At 43.3% G+C, this 23,991-nt stretch overlaps 2 protein-coding genes across 6 annotated transcripts in view; both read left to right on the top strand.

Annotated features, from left to right (window-relative positions):
- The window catches only part of celsr1a (cadherin EGF LAG seven-pass G-type receptor 1a), an 83,502-nt gene extending 72,115 nt beyond the window's left edge, over window positions 1-11,387 (top strand). For 2 of the 4 annotated variants that reach the window (XM_076722631.1, XM_076722633.1), the window contains exons 25-36: window positions 82-282; window positions 3,476-3,650; window positions 4,332-4,444; window positions 4,579-4,658; window positions 4,766-4,892; window positions 4,985-5,110; window positions 5,383-5,519; window positions 7,502-7,602; window positions 7,717-7,860; window positions 8,098-8,367; window positions 8,457-8,832; window positions 9,720-11,368. In XM_076722631.1, coding sequence (XP_076578746.1) covers window positions 82-282; window positions 3,476-3,650; window positions 4,332-4,444; window positions 4,579-4,658; window positions 4,766-4,892; window positions 4,985-5,110; window positions 5,383-5,519; window positions 7,502-7,602; window positions 7,717-7,860; window positions 8,098-8,367; window positions 8,457-8,832; window positions 9,720-9,747 — 1,878 coding nt within the window. In that variant the 3' untranslated portion in view covers window positions 9,748-11,368. Of the gene's footprint in view, window positions 1-81; window positions 283-3,475; window positions 3,651-4,331; window positions 4,445-4,578; window positions 4,659-4,765; window positions 4,893-4,984; window positions 5,111-5,382; window positions 5,520-7,501; window positions 7,603-7,716; window positions 7,861-8,097; window positions 8,368-8,456; window positions 8,833-9,686 lie in introns of all 4 variants that reach the window. The other 2 variants (XM_076722632.1, XM_076722634.1) reach the window with 2 other exon arrangements.
- Window positions 11,388-19,096: 7,709 nt separating this feature from the next.
- Window positions 19,097-23,991, top strand: part of gramd4a (GRAM domain containing 4a) — a 43,156-nt gene continuing 38,261 nt past the window's right edge. For both annotated transcript variants that reach the window (XM_076721959.1, XM_076721960.1), the window contains exon 1: window positions 19,097-19,436. In XM_076721959.1, coding sequence (XP_076578074.1) covers window positions 19,408-19,436 — 29 coding nt within the window. In that variant the 5' untranslated portion in view covers window positions 19,097-19,407. The remainder of the gene's footprint in view (window positions 19,437-23,991) is intronic.

Genomic DNA, 23,991 nt, shown 5'->3' on the forward strand with positions numbered 1-23,991 from the left:
TTTTCAGCTTCATATAAAACTATTCCGCCTTTTGCCTTCTTATTGACTTCTAACTCGATGTCTTGGGACTGCTCCGCACAGCACGGTGATGTTCTCCCCCTGAAGATCGTCACCTACACCACGGTGTCTGTCTCCCTGTTACTCCTCCTCCTCACCTTCATCCTGTTGTGCCTGTTGCACCGGCTCCGCTCCAACCTCCACGCCATCCACAGGAACCTGGTCGCAGCGCTCTTCTTCTCCGAGCTCGTCTTCCTGCTCGGCATCAATCAGACTGACAACCCGGTGAGTGTGTTTCTAGCCCTCAGCAAACAGACTGCATGTAAAGTGGAGACACTTTGCTGTGTGTCTGCAACACATTCTCTATTTTAACAGTTTAACAGTCAACAGTTTTTTTTGTCAGTTTTCACACACTCTTAATTGTACTGCTCAGCTATTACAGCTGAATCAATGGATATAAAATTTCTCTATTTAGGAACAAGAAGAGATGCACCAGTCCAACTTTTTCAGTCCTGATACTGATACCTGGTCTTTGGGTATAAGCCAAATGCTGATCCGATACCAGAGTTAATTGAATACACTGTGCGTCTCATTATGTGGAAGAGACGAGGATCGTTCTTTTAGTGTAAGGCAGCATCAGACAATCACTGGTTTAAGGGATTTTACAGCGATTAAAGGCGTCGTTTGGTGACACTAAACAGCCTTTGCAAACTTGCTCTGCTTTAGATACAAAGTCACCCCAAGCAAGTAGTTCTTTATACCACAGGTCCAGTCTATGTTCACGCTTGCCCGTGCTGCGTTATGCAGCGGGTAACATATAGGTAGACGTAATGTAAGAAGAATGACATCCAGGACATTTAGATGGTAAACAACTCACACCGCAGATTCATATGATACAGGAATACTCCAGTTGCTTGTGGCATGGTGGAACTTGAGCTGGGATAACGATGTTTCACTCTGGTGTTTATTGAATTAACAACTGCCAGGGATCCTACGATATTTGTTTGGCCTGTGGGCTAGATGTTGACAGGAGCTTTACCAGGCTTAATGGGCCAAGGCCTACCTGAGAGTCTGTCTTTATTTGACAGATTGTGTTTTGTTACTTGGTTAATGACTTCAGTAGTCAGGAATGTGCTGGGTGCCAGGGCCTTCTCTAAATATAACCTCCTATAAGTTATTAAGTTGACTGGCTGGATGTAATTTTATTATTGTAAATCTGTAATTAAATAAGTGTCGGATATAGGCTGAGATAGCCTGAAGAAATCTAATGAGTTAACTGGTTAGCTCATAATCCAGTTTGGGGTTGGGTAGGTCACACTAACAGCCAGAAACAACACACATGTAGACATGCAGTAAAGGATCAAAAGGTGTGGGAATTCTTTGAAGTCTGCTGACACAGACGTTCGGACTCACACACACACACACACACACACACACACACACACACACACACACACACACACACACACACACACCTCTGTGTGCCAGTAGCGGAGACGTGCTGTGACTGGTACATGTCTCCAGAAGCAGGCCTCAGGGTGGTAGGCCCTGGCAAAGGTTCCCCAAAACAACTTATTAGTTTTCACTTGATAAACCTAGCATGTCTGTGGTACAGAAAACATTATTAATCTGTTAATTGGCGGGTAATCCTGCTTTTTTTTACAGGAAGTGAGGTTTGGAAAGATGAGATATTTGGTAGGTCTTAGGGAGACATTGAAATAGTGGACAAAACTTAATGTATACTGGGGTTCTTTGTTTTGGCTATCTGTCAAGTTTCTTCAGAATAAAACCTGTTTAAACTTGACACTGTGGCCATGAGTGACGATTAAAATAATAAGGTAATATTAAATGCTAAAACACAGTCTAAACATAGCAAAAGTGGAAGAGTGATAAAGTTGGCCAACTGGTTCAATAGTATCAGTTTTAAAACAGTATCGAGCTAAAGTTCAGCGAACATTTAGCCACCAAAAGCTACATGGCCATACCAGAGCAGGTGAGGCCGTACAAACAAAACTCCTGACTTCAGCTTGTCATATGTGAGTAGAGGAATGTTATTTGTTCTTTTGAAAGTTATGTCATGTTGTTTTAAATTGAAGTGTCAGCTCTGACTCGTCTGGCCAAAGCAGGTGTCTGTACAAGACACCGCAAGATCATCACGTCCAACTGTCAGTCCGATGCGATAGGAGGGGACTGCCAACCCGCAGCTGTGAAACCAGATGCACATCACATCTCATCCTATCAAACAGTGCATCAAAGAAATCCACAGACATGAGAATAGAGAGAACTTAAACCGAGTCAGGTACCCTGCAGCACATTTCAAACAATTCAGCATCTCGTCCACATTTGGATAAATCAGAAGGGGACAAAAATCTTCAAACATGAACCCACTGATGCTAACAATCAGATCTGACTGACAGAATTTTGGAATTCATCATTAACTGTGACTGTTGGATGAAGTTTTCTTGAATTTTTCTTAAATCTTAGCAACAAAACCAACAAGCCAGGATCAAAGATTATGAGCGTGGACATTTGTGTGCAGGTTCTCGATAAGTTGTGGGAGTCTTGCCTTTTCTCTTGCAGTAACATTGTGAGTCACAGTGTTTTGACTGGGATGAGGAGACTGAAGCGCTGACTAACTGCACGCTGTGTTATCTGCATCTGTAGGATCCTTTAACAGTCGAAGCCAAGGAGAAAGAGTTTGATCTGTTTCTCTCTGAATTCATAAGTGCATGTTTGTTCTCCATCTAGTGTTTAGGTGTGTGTGTGTGTGTGTGTGTCAGAGCTGTGGAATGCTGTCAGCATGTGCCTCGGGCCATCTGCAGGATGATTTATATCCCTGTCAAAGTAGTCGCCTCTCTCTCTCTGATCTCCACAGCAATACAAAGCCAAATCCTAAAATATAGTATCTCAACTGCTGGGACATTCCCTGACACACTGCATTCCTCCAGCACAACAGACGTTTAAACAGGGAGGGAAGGAGATGGAAGAATGTGGGCATAGGTTGAATCATTACTGTCTTACATAAGTTGGTGAAGTTTGTCATTAATGCATTTTGAGGTACCGTTAGGGCTGCGAATATTTATTATTTTCACCGTCAGTTATTGTTGATATAAAACTAAGAAAACCAGCAAATCCTGTGGAACCCTTTTTGGGGGCTTATGTGGAATAAATAACTTCAAAGGTTACAGTAAATGCTTATATTAATCGGCTAATAATGACTCCTTGTGCAACAGCAGCACTCAGCTGTCATATGTTGTTAAATGCCAGCAGGGCAGATGGATGATGGGTGCAGGCACGGGTGGATGGATTTGCCGGGTGTTCATTTGATCGACTGATAAAAAGGGAAAAGCACAGCAGGCTGATAGCAGCTTTGTTTTGAGTTTGTTTTTGTTATCCCTGCTGTTTGTGGATGACTTATCTGGATTCCCTTTAAATGTTAAGGCGTGCTCATTTTTCTCTCTTCCCCTTCTCTCTTTAGTTCGTGTGCACGGTGATCGCCATCCTCCTCCATTACTTCTACATGTGCACCTTTGCCTGGATGTTCGTGGAGGGGCTGCACATCTACCGCATGCTGACAGAGCTGCGAAACATCAACCACGGCCACATGAGGTTCTATTACGCCATAGGCTGGGGCATACCGGCTATTATCACTGGTGAGACACACAAACACACACACACACACATCCAGGCATGCTCACACAGAAGCTCAGGAACAGAGTAGCGGAAGATGGCAGATTGTCAGGGTGCATTCGTGCTGTGACTCGTCTCTTCTGGGGAGGCTGTGATCCTCGTGGGAAAATTATTGAACAAGAGGCAGAGGGAAGAAGGGGGGGGGACACATGGTGAGAGATAGACAGCCTTTGTTTGGATGTCCACAATATGTCAAATTAAGTAACATAAATCTCATGTATAAAAAAAACCCCATTCATTTGTGGTGGAGTAGAGAACAGTGTGTGTGTGTGTGTGTGTGTGTGTGTGTGTGTGTGTGATGTTGAGAATTTTATCTTGCCGCAAACTCGTAAATCATTTGTTGATTTATTTGTTTTTATAACCCTTTTTTATTATCTGGTATCTCTAATTAGTACCACGTTTTCCTGCCTGCCATTTACTACATATTTCAATTTGGAACCCTTTGATGTACAGTAAGATTACTATGATATATTAAATGCTTAGTGATGTACTGGCATGCTTACCTGACAGCGAAGAGTGAGTGAGATGATAGTGGGGAAACTACAGAAGATGGAGGAAGATGAGGGAAGTTTTCTTTACATTATTATAGCAATGTTAACACTCTTTACTCATATTTGTCGTGTGCCTTCTGTGTGTGTGTGTAGGTCTGGCGGTTGGTCTTGACCCTCAGGGTTATGGGAACCCAGACTTCTGCTGGCTCTCCGTCCACGACACTCTCATCTGGAGCTTCGCAGGACCCATCTTTGTCGTCGTCCTGGTATGTGCATGTGTTAGAATAGTCCAGGGACAGCTGGTTCTCGTCGTCTCTCTAGACCTTGAGTGTGTTCAGACCATGACTGTGGAAAGTGCTCTGTTCACAAACCCTCTCCCTCCCACTCGTCCTCTCTAAAGGTGAACATAGTGATCTTTATTCTGGCTGCGAAGGCTTCGTGTGGGCGCAGACAGAAGGCTGTGGAGAGGTCAGGAGCGATGTAAGTTTTATGTGTCGAGCTCATAATTCAATACAGAGCACAACATCCAAAAGTTAATATAAAGTATAACTTTCTGCTCATCTCCATGTGCATTTTCCCATCCTCAGTCCTGCGCTTCGAATGGCCTTCCTCCTGCTGCTGCTCATCAGTGCTACCTGGCTGCTTGGCCTAATGGCGGTCAACAGCGACGTGATGACCTTCCACTACCTGTTCGCCGGCTTCAGCTGCCTGCAGGTAGCACAGCGTTTCTGTTTGTGTGTGTGTGTGTGCTAATCTACGACATCCTCGCTCCTCTGTTTATAATACCTCTCTTTCGTTTCTCACAGGGAGTCTTCATCTTCTTCTTCCATGTGATCTTCAACAAAGAGGTGAGGAAGAACCTCAAGAACGTGTTCACGGGAAAGAAGAGCGCAACGGACGAGTCCAGCACCACAAGGGCCTCTTTGCTCACAGTGAGTGAACAGACATGCACTAATGTGTCCCCGTGCATCATTCTGTGACATTTCTGCATTATTTAATCACATTTCTCCATGGTGTATCATATTTATTTGGGGTTTTTCAACCTCCTACTGTAGTTCTTTATGTCATTTTATGTATAATCATTCATTATGAGAGGAATTTTATTGCTCAAAAAGCCTGGAATCATCAGAAATAACCAAATTTTTTATTTTCCGTCCCTCGTCTCCTACTTCACTCCTCCATCCTTTCATTCCTCCACCCGAAGCGTTCTCTCAACTGCAACAACACGTACACAGAAGACGGAGCTCTGTACCGCTCGGGCATCGGCGAGTCCACCGTCTCCCTGGACAGCACGCTCAGGTCAGCCAAGAGCCGCAGCAGCTACCTGGCTTACACACTCAGGTACAACACGCTCACTGACTGCATGGCTGCTTCTACTACACCGCTGAGTGTGTGTGTTTGTCCACTTCAGGTTCTTTGGGTTTCTGCTTGTGTTATCTCTCTTTGCTGTCCTCCCTGCATGTGTGCCGATGCATCAGATGTTTCACACTTACTAACACACCCCAAGTCCCTAATTTTATATTATGTATTTGCACACACATACATACATACATACATACATACATGCACACGCACTCTTTTCCTTATTCTTTTCCTTAGGGGATAAGTGAAGTTGCTGAGTTTCTCTACATTTTCAGGCTATTTCTTGCTTTTCTTCCACACATGCATGCTGCCACAGAAAGGCACTTGCATTGTTCAGTACCTCTGCTTGCATGGAGGACCATGCTGATATTTGCCAGTGCACGGCGCATGGCTTTGTTGCAAAACCAAATATGCACATACAGGAAAAGACATATCAACAGTCAAGAACACAGTGCCAACTGTAGATCCATCCACACTATCATGTTCTGCCGTGTTGGTTGCATTGACGGATTGTCTGAAATTTCACTTTATTGATGCATTGTTTTGTTAAACTGTGTGTTTCATGCAGTGAGGACTAAAGATATGTGTTACATCAAACTTTGGGAATACAGAGAAACATCGTGAATAAATTGTAATACTTTGATGTTAATGTGATGTAATTTCTACAGTAACAACTGTGCACTGTCCAGTGCTCCTTGCTAGCTCTTTAGCATACTGTGTAGCCTCCTGACAATATTCAGATGTAGGAAAATTTTAGTGGTGCAGTCCAGCTGACTTAGATTTTCTGCAGTTGAGACTGGCAGTACTGCACAAGAAATCTATTATAAAAAAGTGCGTAATAGCTTATGTTTTTAGTAGTATTTGGACAGCTTCTTAAGAAATATACGTGATTGAGTGAGCTGAGATTTTAGCATGTATAACTCTGCTTTTAGTGAAATATTTGTGACAAGCAAATTGTGTGATCATGTGTAACTCCACATGTTTTTTTATTTCCTTACTTCAACAGTGTGCATGTTGAGGAATAAGCATGGGGCACCTGTCCTGATTAATCTCTTAAAAAAGTTGACATTTTGAGATGTATCTCTTCCAGGTTGTCGACGCTTTTCATCTCAGGCTAATCTCACCTGCGTGTCTTGTACAGCTGTGTGTTTGCGTGTATCACAGACATGTTTTCATCGCGGTGGAGTAGAGTTACATATACCTGGTATTTTAAAAGAGTTTTGCAGAACCAAGTTTAGGTCTGACTGTACGCCTTGCCTCGTAAAGCTGTCATGTGGGTAATGCGAGCTGACACTGGGGTCAATGAGAGCAACAACGCCAAGGGGGGAGAAGCGGGATGGCGTGCTGCCTGTGCAAGAGGCAAAGGGGGAGAAATAGAAAGAGGAGGGGGGAGGAGAGAGAGAGGATGGGGAAGGAGAAAGGCAGGAGACTTGGGGGGGGGAAGGGAGATGGGATTGTACGTGTTTGAGTGGGAATGTAATACACACATACCTCTTCCCTGTGGCTGCTGGCACGTCTACAGACAGGTCAGAGTCTGTCGTAGCGTTTTTGCCCTCCAGCCAACGTATCAATCCAGCCTGGAACAGGTGGAGAGGAGAGAGGAGATTACGCAACTGGATTTTCATTTAGTCGATGAATGGCAAAGGCTGCCGCCGTCTTTTTGCATGTTGGGTTGAAGGGCCATAAATATAAAAGATAATGATGCGGCCTAACCCATCCATTCCGCTGATGATCCAGTTGCCATATTAATATTTCTTTTAGTCTTTGTTGAAGCCATTGAAAGAAGCAAATGTTTTATAATGAGAGATGTCTGGTGTTCCAGCTGTCAAACCACGAGTTTGGGCTTGAATTAACTTCCAGCGATGCCACACTTCTCCTCTCTGCCTCCTCTTAATGTCCTCCTCTTCTTTTCCACTCCCTCTCTCCCTTCCTCCTTTCCATACCTGCCTTTATCTACCAAGGGAGGAGGCTGGTCAGAAGCCCAGTGTCTCCTCAGGGACAGCTAAGGGACACACAGATCTGGATGGACCTCTGTTCCACAGGAATGGCACCAAGGCAGATGGTGAGTTTTTTTATTTAACATTATTGACTTACAGAATGAAGCAAAACCTACATCCCTCAGTGCGTTTTATTAATAGAGATTCATCTGTCTGCTTTCCCTCCTTGTCCCCGTCAGACTCTGACTCAGACAGCGAGCTGTCAGTGGATGAGCACAGCTCCTCCTACGCCTCCTCCCACTCCTCAGACAGCGAGGACGATGACATCGATGTCCAGCCCAAGTGGAACAACGAGAGGCAGCCCATTCACAGCACGCCTAAAGGTACATGGGTGGTCCTGTTGAGCCTAAACATTAAGTGTCATCAGCGGTAAAATGTAATTAAGTACATTTACTCCACCACTGGACATAATACATCAGCACTGTCAGGATTACATGCCGAGGTCATAATAAATGTCTACCCAGGGACACACTTGTAACATGTGAAAGAAATGAGAAAAACTGCCATTAAAGTATTGGAATTCTGGTTTAACATTGTTGCTCCTCTTCCCTTCCCACAAGTGGATTCAGTATCCAATCACGTGAAGCCTTACTGGCCAACGGAGGCCACTACAGCCAGTGACAGCGAGGATCCCGGCGGGACAGAGAGGCTGAGGGTGGAGACCAAGGTGAACGTGGAGCTGCACCCGGAAAATAAGCTCAACCACATTGGCGAAAGAGAGAGGGAGGCTGTCCAGGAGAGAGACAAACAAATGCCTGGTAACGCTAGAGACACGGCGCCCCCTAGCCAACCCAACAGCAACAGCAACCACCAACCAGAGCAAAGAAAAGGTGAGAGAGGAGAATTCTTTTGAACAAAGTGGGATGAATTCGTTCATGTTGTCTGATTTACACTGGAATCATCTCTTTGTCCGTCTCAGGTATCTTAAAGAACAAGATCAGCTACCCTCCACCGCTGAGCGACAAGAACATGAAGAACCGTCTGAGGGAGAAGCTGAGCGACTACAACCCGCCCACCATCACCTCCCCTCCGCCCAACAACAACAACACCTCCTCCCCGCCTCTCCCCTCTGTCAACATCATAACCCCTTCGTCCCGGCCGCCCTCGCTGGCCTCCAATGAGGGAGGCCGCCCTGGCAACCACGACAGCAGCTCCCTCATCAAGCCCCCCGTCGCCCCGCGGCCACAGATTCCTGTCGGGCCATCGCCAGCGGCCATCTACCGGGAGACTAACGGGGGAGTGGCAATGCACTTGAAGTCAGGGACAGTCAACGGAGGCAACGACTCTGACTCGGAGTAAGTAGTCTACAAGAGAGTGTTGGCATGTAAGAATGGCGAGGTTTGTTTTTATTCTCTGTGCGAATAAAAACATCAGAAATCAGAAAGTAACATTGACAGAGCAAATCACTGAATGCTGCTTTAAAAGTGAGTCCTTTAATCATGTCATTTGAATCACTTCAAAAGGATTCAAAATCAAGTGGATAGTGATTTCACAAGTTTTGAATAACATGTATTGGTTGACCGTTATGTCAGCTGATACACTAACGCATGTTTCATAACAGGATCCAATGTTAAAGGAACATTTCAACATTCTGGGAAAGATTGATACCACACCTCATATCTGTATGGTGAATATTTAGCAAAGCCGGTAGCTTAGCTTAGCTCATAAACTGAGAACAGGTGCAAAAGCTGGCCTGGCTCTGCCGTTTGCAACCTCAATTGTTGAACGAAAGAAACATATAAATACATTTGACTAAACAAATGAGATGTAACGTGTGAATCAGTGAGCTTTACAGGCTGTATTACCTTTGGACAGAGCCAGGCTAGCTGTTTCCCATGTCTTTGAGCTAATCTATGCTAACAGGCTGCTGCTGGGAGCTTCATATTTAGCACACAGACATGAAAGTGGTATCAACCATTTCGTCTATCTCTCTGCAAGAAAGTGAATAACAAGACTTCCCTAAATGTCGAACCACTCTTTTAACCATAGCATGAACAGTATGACCATCCTGCTAAAATGTTGCACGATAACTTCCCGCATCCCTGCACTCATTTTCACAATGCACGTTCTTGTCTGCCTTTTCTCCTTGCACCCTTCCTCCCTGCATCCCGTCCCACGTCCCTCTTCCCTCCGCATCCTCCAATGACAGTGGCAGTAACGAGACTTCGATCTGACATGTTAGGAAAACCCAGACCAGCCTGCCATTATGAGAGGAGGAGCGAGGAACCTGCTGGGGGAGGAGAGGAAAAGAGGAAAGCCAGGAGGATGGGAATAAAAGTGAAGATCGACGGGTGCTGCAGGTTGGGTGAAAGGGGGGGGGGATGTGTTCTCCACACCTAATCTGTCCGTCCATCCCTCCTCTCATGTTCCCTCTCTCTGGAGAGCAGTATTAATGGCAAACTTTAAGCCTGCCTGAGACAAGAAAATAGAGATAATGAAAAGATGTGACATAATAAAGGGAATGCTGTGTCGGACTGTACCAAGAGAGGATGCAGTGCAGCCACGTGTGCCAAAACCGCTGCAGGAAACGGGGACGGAGAGATGAAGAATTCCCCCAGGATGCATTGCAAGCCCCAACGTGATGTTCCTTGAAGGTGGTGATGAGCGGTCACCCTCTCAATGGGTGAAGTTAGGAAAGCTGGACAATACTTTGGGACACTTCTTTCTCATGGAGAAAGGCAGACGTATAATCACTATGCATGAACCCAGACTCAAATACATACTGGTACATTTGTAGTCCAAGAGGATTTCAAGGACTACAAGTCCTTTAAAAACATCCAACACAAACCTGTTCTCACTGACTTTGGACAAATCCGACGGCGCTATCACACACCAAGTGCTCTTCTTCTTTTTTTTTTTTTTTTTTAACTCAAAGAAAGGCTTCCCCAGCCTCTCAATGCAGTGCATTTAGAGTGTACTTAATGTAGATATTGTGAAAGGTGAAGAAGAAATGAACTATTTTGTATTTCAGCTGTAGCAAGGACGAGTTTTCTAAACTAAAAATCATTTGCCTGTGTTAAGTTGGGAACACTTTCCCTTGTTGAAAACCACTCGATATGCTGTCTGAGACCAATAATCTATGTGCCTTCACTGTATCAGCCTGTTGTGGGCTTTCAGGTGACGCACCACTCTGGCAGCGTATTCTGCTATACAGACACATATAGTGCATGTTATGTTTGTGTGTGTGAGTGACCTAGAATGTCCGGGGTCCATGCGCACACACAGAACAGTGGGCCTAAATGAACACTAATAACGTGGAACAGAGAGGAATCCCCTCTCTGCTGTAAACTCTGCTTTTCAGTTTGAGCACTGTGAACCTGAAACCTTCTTTTCCAGTGTCCATCCTGCTGTTTGTCCAACACACTCCTGCTTACCAAAGGCAACAAATACAGTAAACGGGCACATTATAGTTGGAGTCGGCCCACTTTGAACTCAGTTTTATTCCAAAGTGAAAAAATGCATGTGTTCATCTTTGATGGCGTGAAAGGGTTGGAGGTTATATTCACACTGATGGATTCACTTCACTGGTGAATCTCTGAATCTTGAGTTCAAAGTGAAAATGATGCCAGCTCTAATGCATTTTGCAGCTTCTGTAAGTCAACTCAAAGTCTTGTTTACCACTCACTGAATGCCTTTGTACCATGCTAACTGTACAACCCCAGTGTTTTACCCTCCTGTAATCAATGCTGTTGATAAAAGTCCTTGTTTTTTTTTTTGTTTTTTTTTTATTGATCCAAGACACTGGAAATGTTTTGTAACATAATGTATATTTATTTTTTATGGTTTTAAGACACTGGAAAGAAAAAAAATGATTGTGACTGTAAAATTAAAGATGACCTGATGAATTTTTAACCGTCTTGTCTGCCGCCTGTTGCCTGTCTGTTGCCCAGAAGGAAGCGCTTGGTGACTGCATGGAGTGAATGCTGGTTAATGATTTATGTCAAGTTACAACAAAGGGCCCAATCACTGATACTTTTTTAATACTTTGGAAATGGCACAAGAAAGGTAATCTGTCCAATAAGACACAACTTGATCATTTCTATGGATTCCTGTAACTACTGGAAGAAAGTAACTAAGTAAATGTACTCACAGATTTTACTTAAATACGATAGATCGACACTCTGTCACGTATTCTAAATTAAAAATGTATCAGCTAAATGAATGTCCACATGTCACAGGATGGTGTGCGTGCGTGCCTGTGTGGTTTGTGTCTTCCTCACCATTTTGCCGATGAGTATGTGCCCACTGATTAGCTGCACACATTTAATCAGTAACACCTGTCCACTCGGGGAACAGAGAGAGCTGATTGATGCACGGTCAGGCAGGTGTGGCCTCTTTGTTCTGGGATTAATGTCTTCCGACAGGTGTGGACACGAGGTGAGGCAGCAGAGACGAGCGGCGAGCAGCAGTAGGTCTGTGAGGGGGAGTGTGACCGGTGTAACCAAGCCAAAAACCCCCGGTGACCAAAATACGGCGACGGAGCCTTGCAGGAACCACAGGCAGCAACGAGCCCAAGCGGCGCTGCCTTGGCAGAAGATCGTGGTGGGGGTCTGTGGGGGAGTGAAGCGCGCTTGTGTTTATTTACTGCACATGTGAGGGGCATTAGGAGCCACTGACTGCATCAATTCCCCTTGCCCTTAATTCGGCCTCTGCACAGAGACTCCCGGCTCCTCCTTCCTCCTGGACACAGCCCGGCCCTGCTCCATCACACAGCAGAGAAGAGGCTCTCCCCTGCAGTCTGATACTTTGCTGTTCCAGAGGTGGTGATCTTACAGAGACTCTCGGCCTGCTGGACTATTTTCAGCCATTTTTTTTTTTTTTTTAAAGTGTTTAATAAAGTGTTTGGACAAAGAAAAACAAGCGTATGGATAAAAAATAAAGAAATAAATAAATAACGTGTCTGTGCACTTAACAGCGTTTATCAATTGACAGCAGCATCTCCGTGTTTCTGAGAGAATGCAAATTTGGAAACTTGCATGAATAATGTTAATGCGCACAGCAGCGCCCAACAGCATGTCTTTGTTTTTTTGTCCCAATGAACGTTTATTTACTGCTAACGAATTAAGCAAAAAGTATATTCACAACTGTAAATAATGTTTTCAGATGTGTTTCCAATATTTACATTTACAAATTAAAAGCTGTGCTCGCCAACTGGAAAAGTCTACATTTGTGCATTGAAGGACATGCTTGATCTTCCTGACAAATATTCAGCTGTTGTTCACTGTGTGGAGTCACAAACAAAGCTCTTTCTCCTTTGGTGCTTCCTAATGCCCTGTGTGTGTTCGACTCATCATCCAAAAAGAGAAAAAAATGAATAGAAGTTCTAGAAGTTACTGTAATATTTATTTCTTATATTTATTTGTTTTGGAGTTTAGTTTGCACAGAATGCAGCTGCTTCACAGTTTTCCTCTTTAGTCCGGTGTTTGTTTGGATCAGTGAAACATGTCAAAAGTAAAGCGAGAGGAAATGATCTCATGCTGCAGCTTGTATGTTGCATATCTGATGAGACAAACCCTGAAGTGCTGATCTCCCAAAGGCCTTCTCCTCACTGCCCTGATTCAGTGTGGAGAGCACTTGATAGCTGCCCAGCATCTCGAAACTTGAGGCTGGCTCCAAAAGCAAGTCAATCCCTACAGGCCCTCATATTAAAATGCCCAACTGTACAGCACAATTGGACATGTTTATAGCCTGGCACCAAAAAACACTTTCGGTCTCCATAGCTATTTAGCTGTAGCTAACCTGTTCTTGACAGCTGTGACAACAGGGGGAAGATTTTCGCATAACTCGTTTAGATTATATCATGGCTTAACGTTGTGCAAAATTATAGACAGGGCTGTTTTGAGGGGCAGGTAGCTGCTAGGTGTCACCAACCAGGCTTCATTCTGCCCATCTCAGCTCCATCCACACTCCAAGTCTTTGCCCATTTTTGGATTAGCTGAGAGTTTGGCAGAGCTGGGCACTGCAAAGATGTCGACGGCCAGAGCCTTTAAAAATGCTAAAAGATCCTTTTGTGTCAATTTTATCCCCACAAAGATCACTGATTCTTCTCCGTGAACACGGTCTTTGTGTCTCAATTCGATAAAGTTGGTCTAATTCAGATGGGCAAAGGCAATATTCAGTGAAGTGAATGTCTAAATGTGCCTCTGGAAAAGTGGACTTTTGAAAATGCACAAATTAATTTGCTGCTCTGAGAACCTTCCACATAAATAAATGTGCTTCTGTGCACCAGCACATTGAGTGGTGGGTAGACTAGATAAAAGCAGTCCATTCACCATTTAATTCTGTATATTTTACATGATAGAGAAGTCTTATTTTCATAGCAGCAAAATAATAATACTGTGGATTCAAGAGATGGATGAAGGGACAGATAAATAGACAGAAGTTTAAAATGAGTCAAACAAAGATGAAAGGTTTCAAACAGAGGTGCACCCGGCAGGCCTGTGTGTGGAGATGGTTTCCATACAAGGTAATGTATGGAGAGAGCAGTGTCTCAATCTGTCCTGTGCCCGGTGATCAGAGCCCCACTGACCGGCAGTGTGAGGCAGATTAAACTGCTCAGTGAACTTACTGTACAAGTCAGTTTACCATGGGTGTGTGAGAAGTTCATGGCTGACTGCTCTACTGTGGACCTGAACCGAAAACACAAGAGGCATGTGTGTGTATCAGAGTGTGTGGGTGGTTCGAGCTATGGGTGTATCTGTCTGAATGACCGTGTTAATCCTCACAGAACAATGGTGGCAGCCAGTCTCAATAAATCCCTTCACTTTGATCCAAATTGTTGCAGGACGCACGCATGTACACACACACACACACACACACACACACACACACACACACACACACACACACACACAAATGCACTTACACATAGACACACACACATGACTTCCCATGAGGCTGTTTTTGCACAGAATGAACAAACAAAGCGTTTTAATAAGTGAGCTTTAGAGGTGCAGGTATGCTGATTGTCTTACATTTTGGCTGCTGCAGCTGCCCCTGTTTCCATTCTTCGTGCTAAGCTAAGCTAACCAGCTGCTGGCTGTAGCTTCATGAAAGTGAACAAGGGTTTTTCCCAAAATGTCAAACTGCTGCTTTCAAGTTGCTGAAAAAAATCTTGAATTATTGCTGGAGTAACTTCTAAGTATGAGTCTACTACAGTATTTTCTCCACATTATTTACAGTTTTCCACAGCTCAGCCCGCTGTACGACCCGGCACTTTGCTCTGACATTCTGAATTAAGCCGGTGATCCTCAGCTCCTCACTTTAATGTTTGTCTGGAGGAATTTGTCTTCAGCCATATGTACCAGATTAGGGGAGATGCACTTAAGTGTCGGTGGATCAAAGAGCTTGGCAGAGGTAAAAGGTTACCGAGGTCAGATAGGAGCATGAATGCTCCTGTTACTCTAAACTGGGCCGAGATGAAAGTGAATTATATCACTACAAGATGTGGAATCCCTCTTTCCCCCTCCATGTCTTAGTATAGGTAAGCTAGGTGAACTCATGTTACTGACTAATGGGTTTTTGAAGGGTTAGATGCTACGTCAGAGCCTGGAAACTGTAACTGTGCCAAATCCACCGCGTAAACCAACACACGAACAGCCTGTTGCTACTGGGTATTGCTAAGTAAATTATTGTGAGCAGGCAGAGTGAAAGGGTAGACGGGGAGGTCAGGTTTCAAAAACCTACTGGGTGCTTAGTTGTTGTGGAAACTGAAGCCAGTCCTCCCCTCAGGCGACATAAGGTGCAAAGATGAAGTAAGGACTTAGGACAGAGGTGGCATGTCAGACTATGACTATGATGGTCCTCATAACTGAAAACATGACACATGTTTACAGCAGTGAAATTACACATTAACTTCCACAGCAGCATTGAGGTAACAGGTATCATTTTGTCAGGTGGTCTGTTTGTCACATTGGAATAAAACCTTTGACTTGAAACCTGAGGAGTTGAGTTGGCACACGTTACTAGTCTCTATCAGAGTGACCCTCTGCCCTCCTCTTTATCTCTGCTTCATCACAGCCAGGCCAACTAAATAATTCAGACTCACAAGAGCCACAGTTGGCATCCTGTGAAGGCTACTGTACTGAACACGATCAGGTCAGAGGAAAGAGGATGACTGATGCAATCCTGCCATCTACTGGTGAGGAATGCAAAGCCCCATGGAGATCAAGAGTGTGGTGCCCTGCTCCTCAGAGGACAGTTATGAAAAGGACCAAAGGACAAGAGGAGTCCCTCACAGTGAGACTTTTAAAAAGAAGCACTCTTGTCTAAATTAAGTAGCTTACATTACAAAGCCGGTTTAGGTTTGAAAATTAAAGTCAGGTGAAAAATCTCAGAAATCTAGCCATCCATACAGCATCTAAACTGACAGCAATACGAATAGTCAGATATAAACAGCTATGTGAAATGTTCTGCATTAATTACATTTTTTTATAAGTTAAACCAAATGGTGCTGTGAGTATTTAATCAACCATCTTACCCAAATGTGTTTTGCATCCATGCACAGCCTCGTCATCCATCCTCCCCTTCCTCCCAACTGTTCTATAATTGACTCTGAATGCTCTGCCAGTTGCATAAGACACGCGTGGTTGTGCAACCCTCTAGAAAATACGGGTTTGGGATTAGGAGGTTTATTACAGGGTTTCTAAATGAGCGCAGAGGGAGGATTTGGGAAATCTCAGCAGCGGTACTTTTGCTAGAAGACATCTGAAGAGGATCACAGGCCAGAAACCCATATTGTGTGTATGTGTGTGTGTGTGTGTGTGTGTGTGTGTGTGTGTGTGTGTGTGCAAAGCATGACTAAGGGGAATCCCGTGTAACAGCATTAGTCCTCTTGTTTGCGGCACAATCTCTGATGACGACACAAACCCTGAGTGGTTTCCCATTCGGGCTTACAGTATTTACAGATCAAGTCATTTCCAGTGATACGGCATCTGCTACTGAAATAACCTGCAAGAGATAAGAGTCTGCAATAGACAGGAAGATGGAAAGTAATGTGCCAACAAGCATGCTGAATGCCATAGATGGTTATTTTTGCCTTCAAAATGATGATCTAACAGGGATTAATAAAGAACTCCCTCTTGATTATACTCTGCTTACACTGAACCATCACCCAGTTTGAACATATATTATGACATTTATGTAGATTGCTCATGTTAATGTATAATTAGACTAAACCTCATACATACCATAGCTGGGAGATTTGGAATATTCTGATCCTGTTGTGTATGTAAATGTGGGTGGACAACACCCTCAGAGACACCACTCAGTAAAATGCAGTTCACTACAACGTCACCGCTACGAATGGCCTGAAAGTTAATAATTAACAATTTTATGACACTATGTCCAAAAAATAGAATACGATAAGCTTATTCAAGGCTTATTTACCTTTGCATATGATTGTCCAGGTGTATCTGATATATAAAAAATGCCAAATACCCACATCCACACTGTAAGAATGGATTTTTTTGGCCACTTGGGGGCAGCGTAAAGAAGCTGTTAACACCACTCAACACCTCATAAACTGATATTAGCAAACAAGTTTGCAAAAGGCACGTCCAGCAGATATGTAGCAACAGTATCATTCATTTGGAGTTGTCTGGCAAATCAGTCCGATATTAAGTCTCCTTTTAGCTCCGTTTTTGCCTCTGCCAACTCCAGAGAAAAATATCTGACTCTTTCGCTGTTGCCTGTCTGCCGTATGGTTCACTCTTCACTGTGTCCTTGCCGCTGATCAGTGATGCAAAGTACTGTACAGGAAAACTCTAAATATCCCTTTTCTGCTCTCTAAAGGTCTGCAGAAAGAACTCAAAGACTGCACATGAAAAGTCCTCTCTCTCAGTGCTCCAGACATTTGCCTAGGCAAATGTGAAGGTTAAGCCTTCCTTTATATCAGTCATTCAGCCTTCAGCAGCAGCTTAAGCCACACAAACATGGACTTCTCGTCAACAGAAGCTGCACCTGGGAGAGGGTAAGACACAGCTTTGACTGTCTGTTTCGTGTTTTTTAAAAGCAACCAAGAATCGTGTGGAAAAATGATGCATACACTTGAAAGTCTGATCCGCTTTCATGCTAACATGCTGAATTCTTATGTAGGCTGCTCACAGACAGTATGTCTGTGGTGAGGAGGTGGTGGCAACGCAGCAGCCGCAGGACAAACCAGGCCAAAGCTCTGTTGAGGACAAGACCACACTGATCCTCCTTGGCCTCATTGGTAGTCTGACTGCAGACATAGAAAGCACTTGTGATTACTTCCCCGTAATCTATGGTCTCATCTCAGGGGTCAGGAGTCAGCTGACTCCTGTTTCTCTGTCTCTCACTTTCGATCCATTTCACTGTTGGGCCCTTCAAACCCCTCTTCTTCTTTGTTCATTTCAATTCAAATGCATTCACAGTTTAAGTGTGGTGACAAGAGGGTTTTCAGAAGAATCTGTTAACTCAAGACCACTTCATTACTTCGACCTACAATTGCTGAAGTAGGGGATAACTGGGACTTCAGTGAAGACTCCAGACTTGGATTCTGCTACTTGAAAAAAACTCTGCAAGAGGAATCTCACAGACGGACAAAACAAACATGCAAAGGTTAGTGCTTCAAAAACTCTCATGTTTTTGTTATGCAATTTTATTTTATGATGTGTTTAACATATTTCCTTTGCAGGAATAATGCTGCTCAAGCTCAAGATGACATTAATCTGGGGACTTATTTTAGACATAAGCCCACAGCAGGTTTTACATGAGGTCAAACAGAGAGTGACCTGTAGTGACCATGGAGAGGTGGTAGAGGAACCCACCTATAAAGTTAAGAAATACATTTTAACCACTAGATTAGATGGAAATGTAAATTATCTAAATTTATGGTTACATCATAGGTTGTGAGATCATAGTAAGTTATGAGCCTATAGTTTCATTATTCTTAGACTAAGTATTTTCTCAGTAGGATTCAGTATTTTTCCCCACCAGAGAGGGCACTCAAATAACATTTGGACTCTGGAAAATGAGCGGTAATACTTTTATCAACCTCTCTAATCTGACATCTGCAGAAATTTCTGGGAAGTGCCCAATGCAACATTGCAATTTGGCTCTAATTACAGAAAAAACAAAACAAAACACAGTTATATGGTAAATTACCCTTGCAGAAAATTGCATATCTAACTATGAGTAATAGTGATCTCAGAAGCTCATATCTGGATACAGTCCTAATCATAGCAAAACTATTTGAAAATATTATAGAATCTGCATTCAGAATGAAAGAAAAATGACATTAATGGGGCGTTTTCCCATATGCATTCAAGCAGTTTCATATATGCTTCAACAGAGGAGATAAAGGCTGAGCTCACTGCACTGCAATAAGAGTAACATTATTATTCATCTTTTGAGGTTGATTTACTGTAATGCTCAACTACAGGACAATAAGGCCATTGTTTGCCCACCTGTTTTATCATTTAACACTGTACGAGAGTGGGCGCCTCTGGGCGGTGGCGGGGAGAGCCGTTTCCTGCCTCTCGCGGCCCCTTTAAGAAAGCAGAGCCGAGCGCTGACGAAACTTCCTCGGCCCTTTTCGCCGCTCGTATCTGCGAAATCAACAAGAGACGGAGTCAGCCGCGTATCCGCAAGCTCCGGGCCAACGGCGCTGGACAGGCCAGCTCTTCCCAAGCAGGAGGGACGCAACTGGTATTCCCCCCCCCCCCTCTCTGCCTGTGTAACCGCTCAACACTCAGCAGGAGACGGCATTCGGTCGGCGTGCGGAAACAAGCGGATATCGTTGGGATGGAGGGACCGAGTGAGCCGTTTTCGCCGTGAGACTGGCGCTAATTTGGACGTCCTGAGCAGCAGGTGTACTGAGGATAAGACTAAAGGCAATCTCAGTGTTCATGAAACTTTGCTACGATTTACGTGCTGGGTAAGAAGGGTTGTTTTTTCCCCTCTTTATAACGTTCTTCAAATCTCCATTGTTACGAAATAAATAAAAAATAAGGGTATTGTTTTCTGTCAGCCGTCTGCCCCGCTGTCTCCTCTTCGGGGTCACCTAGAAATGCGACTTATTTGGTTTTCATGTCGTGTCTTCTTATGTTACCAATAAAAAAAATGTCCGACCGTTTGAGGCTTTTTGAAGCCGTTAACTCGAGGCCTAACGTCAAACTCTAGCGTTTTAATTCACTCGCTGACTCACTCCATCCGCTAAAATCGCTTGAAATAGACACATTTGTGTTCAACAAAGCAGTTTGGCCTTGCGCTGGTGGTGAACAGCCAAGTAACGGTCGCTAATACAGTTAAAAGAATAAAAAAACAACCACGTTCATTGCTGCTTATAAAAGGACCGTTTCGTTTTTTTTTTTTTTGTTTTTTTTTTAAAATATGTTTTACCCCCAAACATTTTAAAGCGCCGTTACTGTATTGCCTTGCTACTTTGTGTTCGTATCTCGTAATGAATTTTGGGCAGCCATTGAGTCAGTGCTTCATTCATAAGTCCCATTATGCAAATTAACTTAGACTTGAAACTTGGTTTGAAATCTACACTTTATCTTACATTTTGTCAAAGTTGCCAGTGTACCTGGAAGTGCATAGAGATTTGAAAATGCTGGTGTGCTGTGTTCAAAGACGGTGGGAGCTCTGACATCTTAGATTTGAGAGAACTGTTTTAAAGGGTGCTGTTAAAGGAAGATTAATTTCCCACTGATTTCAGTGAGGAAGTAGAGACAGGCTTTTGTTTCATGCCCTGAAGTGATCCCGCCTTGTTCCCCTCACACAAAGTTCAAATTTGGTTACACGTTGACCTGACTCAACACTGTCCATCCAGTTTGACAGAGAGGGCAGATTGACCAGTTATTCAGGAAGTATTGATTGTTTATATCCTTGTTTATGTAACTGCTTGGTGAAGTAATAGCAGCAGAGTAGGAGGGCTGCAGCATTGAAGGCAGGGACGGAGGGCAACAGCAGCAATGTATTGCCATGCTGTCTCTTGTAGCTCACGCCTACATTTTGACACAGAGTAATGTCACCTCTCCGACTGTGGTCTGACTGTGCCCTAAAGCAGGACGCCAAAAAACACCCATGTTTGTTAATATCAGTCAGTTCGGCCTTGAAAGCACCACAGCAGAGTTCTGTCATGTCAGTTGTTGGTACTCTCTTCACAATTACAGTTGCAGTGGTGTTTATATCTACATAAATGCCATTAGGGCTGCAACTAAAGATTATTTTCATTGTCAGTTGATCTGTTTTTTATTTTTTCTATTAATCGATTAGTTGTTTGGTCTATAAAATGTCGGTAAAGCCAAAGATGGCATCCTCAAATGTTTAGTTTTGTCCACAGCCCAAAGATATTCAGTTTACTGTCATGGAGGAACAAATAAAACCTGAAAATAATCAGATTTAAGAAGCTGGAATCAGAGAATTTTTTTTTTTTTTAATTGCACAAACTGATTAATCAGTTATCAAAGCAGTTGGTGATTGATTTAATGTTTGACCTCTAATCAGTGAATGGATTAATCGTTCAGCCCTAGACACCATGCACGTGACTTATCATGTCAAAAACACAAACTGAGTGCAAACATTCAAAGGCTGCACTGACATAAAATAACATGGACATGATGTTGGCCTTGAAAAATGCATGCCATAACTGACTTTTATTTTTGTTCCACCAACTGCATGTTGCCCAGAGGCTTGCATTAGTGGGCGAGATAAAAGCTAATGCATTCAACTTGTTCCTGGGATTACTTTATTATTCTTGTGTCCAAATTTGTTGACTGGGACTCCAGTGAAACCCTTGTTTAGCCTCCAACTACAAGCAGCGCAGAATATGTCTAATAGGTCTAATTAAAGTTCATATCTCCACTCTCCCTCCTTCTTCCTGCTCCATCCCCAGGGTTGGCATCAAATGAAAGTAAGAGGCTTGATGAAAACATTTACAATAACAGTGTGTATCCAGATTGAGACTGTGTACAAACTTCAAGGGAAGCTTTGGTATTTTTCACATGGACCCTATTTTCCCATGTTTTTGTGGTCTAAGTGACTGAATATTTTTGAAATTGGTCCAGTATTGAGTGAGAACACTGCAGCCACGAAATAGGCGGCAATATAATCCTTCCGGGCAGCTGCGTCCACTAAAAGTGTTTGTTTGTGCCACTGACGGCTGCAGATTGTTGTTGAAATGAAATGGTTTTCTGTCCCCTTCACCTGATCGAGTTCGCCTGTTATTGTGTCTAACCAAGTCTCGCTCAAGGAGAAGTTCCGCCACAATGTTGTGTTTCAGGAAGGCATCAGTGGAAACGTGAGAGTTGGAGAGAGGAGTGCTGGAAAGAGTTTGCTGTGTTTGAGTACAGAAAGCGTACTTCAGTGTTATCTAAAAGATTTTCAATGTCGTGGCTGAATATTAAGCTGATTTCTACCAACATGTAAGCTACAAATCACTTCTCGCAAGACTTCAGAACAAGACGTCTCCTTGTGCCAGACCTGTTCAGACACAATGACAAACAGACTGGATGTACATTGATGGTGCACAATTGCCCGGAAGGATTGTATTGCAGCTCGTTTCACAGCTGTCCGCTGCAGCGCCCTCACTCAACACTGTACCAATTTCTAAAATTGTCATCTGCATTAGTCACTTAGACACAAAAAACAGTGGAAAATATGGTCCAGGGTGAAAAGTTTCCCTTTAATAAGAATGTGGATGCTTTGCAGCTGCTTTTATCAGGCATTATTGTGTTGTCCTCTGTTAGAATGGCACCTGGCAGCATACTTAGTGTCATTACAAACAGATATTACTCAGCATGGCAGTAGCCTGATTTTTTTTTCCTTGTAACCATCTGTCACTTCATTATGAATGCAGGAAAGTGAGCTAAACAAAAGTTGAAGCTACTGCTTAGAACATTCCAGTCAATGCTGTTAAATGAGATTCTTAAAGGTCATCTCTCTCTCTGTCACAGTGCGTTATGAAACCTGTAAAAGTTGAGATTAGCTCTGTAGGTGAGTCTCTTGCTATATTGAGCCTTGTTTCTACAGAAACGAAGCCCCGTGGATAATACTGACAGGATGGTCTTATGTGGTTTTGTGCAACACATTCGTGGTAGAGCACCTGTAAAAGGCGTCGAGGTTTGCATCAGTCACCAGCGGAAGCGGAAACACTACATTGTGGCATTTCCATCTAACAAGCTTTCTGTTACTCTTGAACAGAACCTGACTGCCGAAAGAGAACACACTTGTGCAAGTGGCCTACTTGTGTGAGTGCTCTAGCCTGCATTGTACTCAACAGTATATGGTTGTTTCCACTGCCCCCCCCCCCCCCCCCCCCCCCATTTCATGCATGGCTGATAGGCAAGAGTTATACAGAGTGTAATTGTAGAAAGGGCTACTCACATCTCATGTGGCTGTACTGTGCCAGTCTCCTATAGATGTAGATAGGCAGGGGTGATAGTAAAGCCGCTTGAATAGTTAGTAAAGTAAGATGAGTGTGTTGGTGCACAGCTGAGAACACAAGGGCTTATTAGCCTACCATTTGCTGTCCATTATAAGACAACCACATTGACACTCAACTGAAAGTATCCATGTGCTAACACATAAAGGGTTGGGGTTAGGGTCATCACATTGATGACTGTAATGGCTCTAATAAAAATGAATCATTATGGTGACCAACAAGGAACTTAAAATGTTGCATGGTATACTTGCAATCTTGCTTGTGTATTGTGGTGAAACACAGGGCTGCTCAGCTAGTTATTTTATTATTAACTTTAGATGTAGTTTTTTAACTTTAAAGTGACTTCCTTTACAAGAAGCTTTGACCTTGAGCAACAACAGTTAGTCGAATTATTGATAACTCCATCGTCAGAAAGTTAGATCACTATGTTCTGGCAAAATTTGCTCTAATAAACTGCTTCCAGCTTCTGAGATGTGATTATTTTTCTGTTTTTCTTAGTCGTGTTGTGGGTGTTGTTGGTTGGACAAAACAAGGCAATTTGAGATTCAGCCTTGGGCTGTGGAAACTCCTGATGAAACTATTTGTTGATATTCTGTTGACCAAAGGATTAATTGAGAAAATAATCACTAAATGAAATGATAACAAACCATTAGTTATGGCCGACTGTGATTACACTCATTAACCTATATTGTTCATATTTCATTTAAACAAATTTATTTCCCGTCTCGTATTTTGAATATTATTGACCAACAATGGACATTTTTAATGACTGTTTCTTCAGTGCCAGTTTTGCATTATGTATGCTCGAGTAGAAACTACAGTTGGAGTGTTAGATGAGTCCTTTTTTGTCGCGTGTTGTAAGAAGCGCTGATGTAGGCTAAAGGGCATTAGACTGCCTCTTAGCATGAATGACTGTGGTTGGTTGTTGCAGTGAGTGTGACCTGTGTGACCAAGAGTAACCTCCAGCTACTGCAGGTCATTAGCAGAAGATTACTCAGACAGGCATAAGCATACACACTAGCACACTGCAGATGCAGTATATCAG

Source organism: Chaetodon auriga, chromosome 22 (genome assembly GCF_051107435.1).
Source record: "Chaetodon auriga isolate fChaAug3 chromosome 22, fChaAug3.hap1, whole genome shotgun sequence".
Lineage (NCBI taxonomy): Eukaryota > Metazoa > Chordata > Actinopteri > Chaetodontiformes > Chaetodontidae > Chaetodon > Chaetodon auriga.